We start from the raw sequence: 4,490 nt of genomic DNA, 5'->3' as shown, positions 1-4,490 counted from the left end.
CAATAAGATCGCTGAGAAAGTCCTTGACCAAGAAGTCGGTAAGGTGTGTGCATCGGCCTATGAACCGTATTGACGAATACAAGCAAGTTGAGGAAGACCAACAGCAAGGGAAATGAAATGCTAAGGTTATCCCTTAGGATAGGAGGGATTTCAGGTAGAACAAATATAATAATAATAGGTCTCGAAGGGATTTCGCTAGGCAATCTAGGTCTACAGCTCCTCAGGTGATTAACACGATGTTCCGAGAGCCAGTACAACAAGTCTTGGAGAAGATCAAGAATGAGTCTTACTTCAAATGGCCAAACAAGATGGGAGGAGACTCCATGAGGCGCAACCAAAATCTTCATTGCCAGTACCATTAGGAACGAGGACATACCACCAAGGACTGTAGAAATTTGTGGAATCATCTAGAGAAACTGGTCAAAGATGGAAGGTTAAAATAGTTTTTGTATCGACCCAATGGGTAAGGAGACCAGGCGGGGTTAGCGGCTCAGGGGAATGCTTCTTTAAGGCCTCCTTTGGGCACAATTAATGTCATCTTTGCTGCTCCTGGGAAAGACTGGTTCTCATCCCTCTAGGATGATGTCTATAGCTTGGCCGCTTGCCGAGGACTTTAATTCTGAGCCAAAAAGGGATAGAGTTGAGATCCGACCGGCACTGAGTTTTTCAGATGAGGACAAAGTTGGAACCATACAGCCACGTGATGATACTTTAGTGGTCACCCTCAGGATAGGAGGGTATGATGTGAAGAGGGTGTTGGTTGACCAGGGCAGCTATGCAGAGATTATGTACCCTAACTTGTACAAAGGGCTGAACTTGAAGCCCGAGGATTTGATAGCCTATGATTCACCTTTGGTAAGCTTTGATGGGAAAGTTATCATTCCAAAGGGTCAGATTAGACTGTCCGTACAGGCGGGGTCTGAAGTGGTGGAGGTGGACTTTATTGTAGTGAATACTTATTCCCCTTACATAGCCATTGTGGCAAGGCCCTGGCTCCATGTCTTGAGAGCTGTTTTTTCCACCTTGCATCTGAAGGTTAAGTATCCGTCTGGGAACCAGATTGAGGAATTAATTGGGAGCCAATCTATGGCTAGGCAGTGCTTGGTAGCTACAATTATGTATCAGCCTAAGGTTGAATCCTCAACCTCCACTAAGGGGGGCTCATAGTAGTCAAGGATCCAGGTCCTGTTAATGGACGTGGTGTCGGAAAGGGCAAAATGTGAAAACTTGGAAGAGATTGTTATAAATGGTGATCCGAAGAAGTTTTTTTAAGTCGGAACTCAATTGCCACCTCAGGAGAAGGAAGAGCAGTTAGCATTTCTAAGGAGGAATATTGATGTGTTCACATAGCATGCTTATGAAGCTCCTGGGGTGGATCCGGACTTCATTTGCCATTATTTGAATGTCAACCTAACTGTCCTCCCTAGGAAGCAACCACCTCGGTGCTCATCTAAAGAGCATTATGATGCTGTCAGGAGGAGGTGAACAAGTTTAAGCAAGTCGGGGCTATTAAGGAAGTTTTCTACTCTGAGTGGTTAGCCAATATAGTGGTATAAAGAAGAAGAATGGGAAGTAGCAGGTGTGTGTGGACTTCATAGATCTAAATAAAGTTTGCCCCAAGGACCCTTTTTCCATGTCTCGAATAGACTAGTTGGTGGATGCCACTGTAGGCCATCCCCGGATGAGCTTCCTAGATGCCTTTCAAGGGTACCATCAGATATCTTTAGTTCTGGATGATCAGGAGAAGACAGCTTTTGTCACCCCTACTGGGAATTACCACTACAAGGTGATGCCCTTTGATCTAAAAAATATAGGGTCTACTTATCAAAGGATGATGACCAGGATGTTTGAGCCACAACTAGGAAAAAATATTGACATGGTGGTTAAGAGTAAGTTGGAATCAGAGCATATTATCGATCTTGGGAATATCTTTGTGATCTTGAGGAGACATAGGGTCTACTTATCAGAGGATGATGACCAGGATGTTTGAGCCACAGCTAGGAAAAAATATTGACATGGTGGTTAAGAGTAAGTTGGAATCAGAGCATATTAATGATCTCGAGAATATCTTTGAGATCTTGAGGAGACACAAGCTGCGACTTAATGCTTCTAAGTGCTCTTTTGGTGTCGGGTCAGGGAAGTTCTTGGGGTACATGGTTACTCATCGTGGAATTGAAGTCAACCCTGACCAAATTAAAGCAATTAGTGATTTACAGCCACCTCAGAATCCTAAAGAGGTCCAGAAGTTGACAGGAATGACTGCTGCTTTAAACCGATTAATTTCTTAGTCAGCAAACAGGTGTAGGCCTTTCTTCAAGTTGTTGAACAAGTGGAAGGGATTTGAATGGACCGAGGAGTGTGTCTTGGCCTTCCAACAGTTGAAGGAATACCTATCTTGGCCACCCATTATGTCCAGACCTGAGGTGGATGAGATTTTGTTTGTTTACATTGTTGTGGCTTCCCATGTAATGAGTCTGGTGCTTGTATGGGTTGATGGTGGTGTGCAGAGGTCAATTTATTATGCGAGCAAGTCACTACATGAGGCAGAGGTCCATTACCTACCACTGGAGAAGGCCATTTTGGCAGTGGTGCATGCTACTCGTAAGCTCCCCTACTACTTCCAATCACACACAGTTGTTGTCCTAATCTAATTTTCGCTTAGATCTCTACTTTGAAGTGTTGATTACACAGGAAGGATTACCAAGTAGGGTACGATTTTAGGGGCTTTTGATATCAAATATATGCCTCGTACCTTTGTCAAGGGTTAGGTCCTTACTGATTTAGTGGCCGAGTTTGTTGAAACCCTATTTGAAGAAAAAGTTAAGAAGCAAAACATTGATGGAAAATCAGTTGGCATGATCTCCCTTTAAGAGCCTTTACCCTAGAAAGTGCATGTTGATGGTGCAGTGAATCAAAAAGGATTTGGGGTGGGGCTAGTTATAATTTCTCCTGAGAATATCATTATTGAAAAATCCTTGAGGTTGGGCTTCTCAACTACCAATAATGAGGCTGAGTATGAGGCTCTATTGGTAGGGATGACTATAGTTTAGAGAATGGGAGGAAGGGCAGTGGAGATGTTTTCAAATTCAAGATTGGTTGTAGGCCAGGTAAGGGGAGAGCTGGAAGCCAGAGATCTCAAAATACAAGAATATTTGAACTAGGTTAGACATTTACAATTAGGATTTGAGTTTTTTAATTTATCGCAAATCCCTAGAAGTAGAAATACACGTGCTGACTCTTTTGCCACGCTCGCAACCTCCTCGGCACAAAGTTTACCTTGGGTGATCCTTGTAGAATACTTGTGTAAACCTACTAAAATAGAGAGAAACGTGGTTCATATTCATCAGATTAGGGTGGGTCTTAGTTGGATGGACTCTATTGTGCTATTTCTTAAGGAAGACATCTTGCCTGAGGGTAAGTCCAGGGCCGACAAGGTACGGAGAAAGGCTCCTCGGTTTTGACTGTCTGAGGACTAAAAGTTGTACAAGCACTCTTTTTCTGGACCATATCTGCTATGCATACACCCTGAAGTAGTTGAATTACTCCTAGAAGAGTTACATGAAGGGATTTATAGAAGCCACACAGGAGGTAGATCTTTGTCTCACAGGGCCCTCACTCAGGGATATTGGTGGCCAAATATGTAGAAGGAAGCACAAGAGTATGTGAAGAAATGCGACCAATGCCAAAGATTTGCCCCAAACATTAACCAACCAGGAAGTGTCCTTAACCCTTTGTCCAACCCTTAAGCTTTTTACTCAATGGGATTTGGATATTGTAGGGCTCTTCCCTAAGGCAGTAGGGAATAAGAGATGGTTGCTAATCGGCACAGATTACTTCACCAAATGGGTTGAAGCTAAACTACTAGCAAATATCAAGGATATGGATGCCAAGAGATTTATCTGGAAAAATATTGTCACTCGGTTTGGAATCCCTCGTACACTTATCTCGAACAATGGTTTTCAGTTTGATAGCAAAGCCTTTAGGAGGTATTGTTGTGACCTGGGCATAACAAATAGATATTCCACCCTAGCATATCCACAGGGGAATGGACAGGCCGAGGCTGTCAATAAAGTCATAATGAGTGGGCTCAAAAAGAGGCTAAATGACACAAAGGCAAAATGGGTGGAAAAGTTTCCACATGTCCTTTGGACATATCGGACTACACCTCGTAGGTCTACTGGGGAGACGCCATTTTCAATAACTTATGGGATCGAGGTTGTGATTCCTTTGGAGACAGGATTTCCAATGTTAAGAACAAGCACTTTTACTCTTAGCAGCAATGATGAGTTATTGGAGAAGAGTTTAGATTTAACTAAAGAGTGAAGAGAAAATGCTATAGTTTAGCTGGCATACTATCAACATAAGCTTAAGCAGGGGTATGACTCAAATGTAAGGTCAAGGCCACTAGTGCCTGGAGACTTGGTATTAAGAATGGTTTTGGGTACTATCAAGAACCCATCCTAGGGAAAGTTAGAACCTAACTGGGAAGG

General features: G+C 43.0%; 1 protein-coding gene across 1 annotated transcript; it reads left to right on the top strand.

The window, feature by feature from the left end:
- Positions 1-531: 531 nt before the first annotated feature.
- LOC126696236 (uncharacterized) lies at positions 532-1,167 on the top strand. The gene has a single exon (XM_050393009.1). It carries the CDS (start codon positions 532-534, stop codon positions 1,165-1,167), a length of 636 nt encoding a protein of 211 aa, XP_050248966.1.
- The last annotated feature ends 3,323 nt before the right edge of the window (positions 1,168-4,490 follow it).

The sequence above is a fragment of the Quercus robur genome, chromosome 2, assembly GCF_932294415.1.
Source record: "Quercus robur chromosome 2, dhQueRobu3.1, whole genome shotgun sequence".
Lineage (NCBI taxonomy): Eukaryota > Viridiplantae > Streptophyta > Magnoliopsida > Fagales > Fagaceae > Quercus > Quercus robur.
The sequence above is the reverse complement of the archived record's forward strand: the minus strand, read 5'-3'. Positions and strand labels throughout refer to the sequence as shown.

Excerpts from the sequence above, each read along its gene's own strand:
- LOC126696236 (XM_050393009.1), top strand. The coding sequence starts at position 532 with ATGTCATCTTTGCTGCTCCTGGGAAAGACTGGTTCTCATCCCTCTAGG.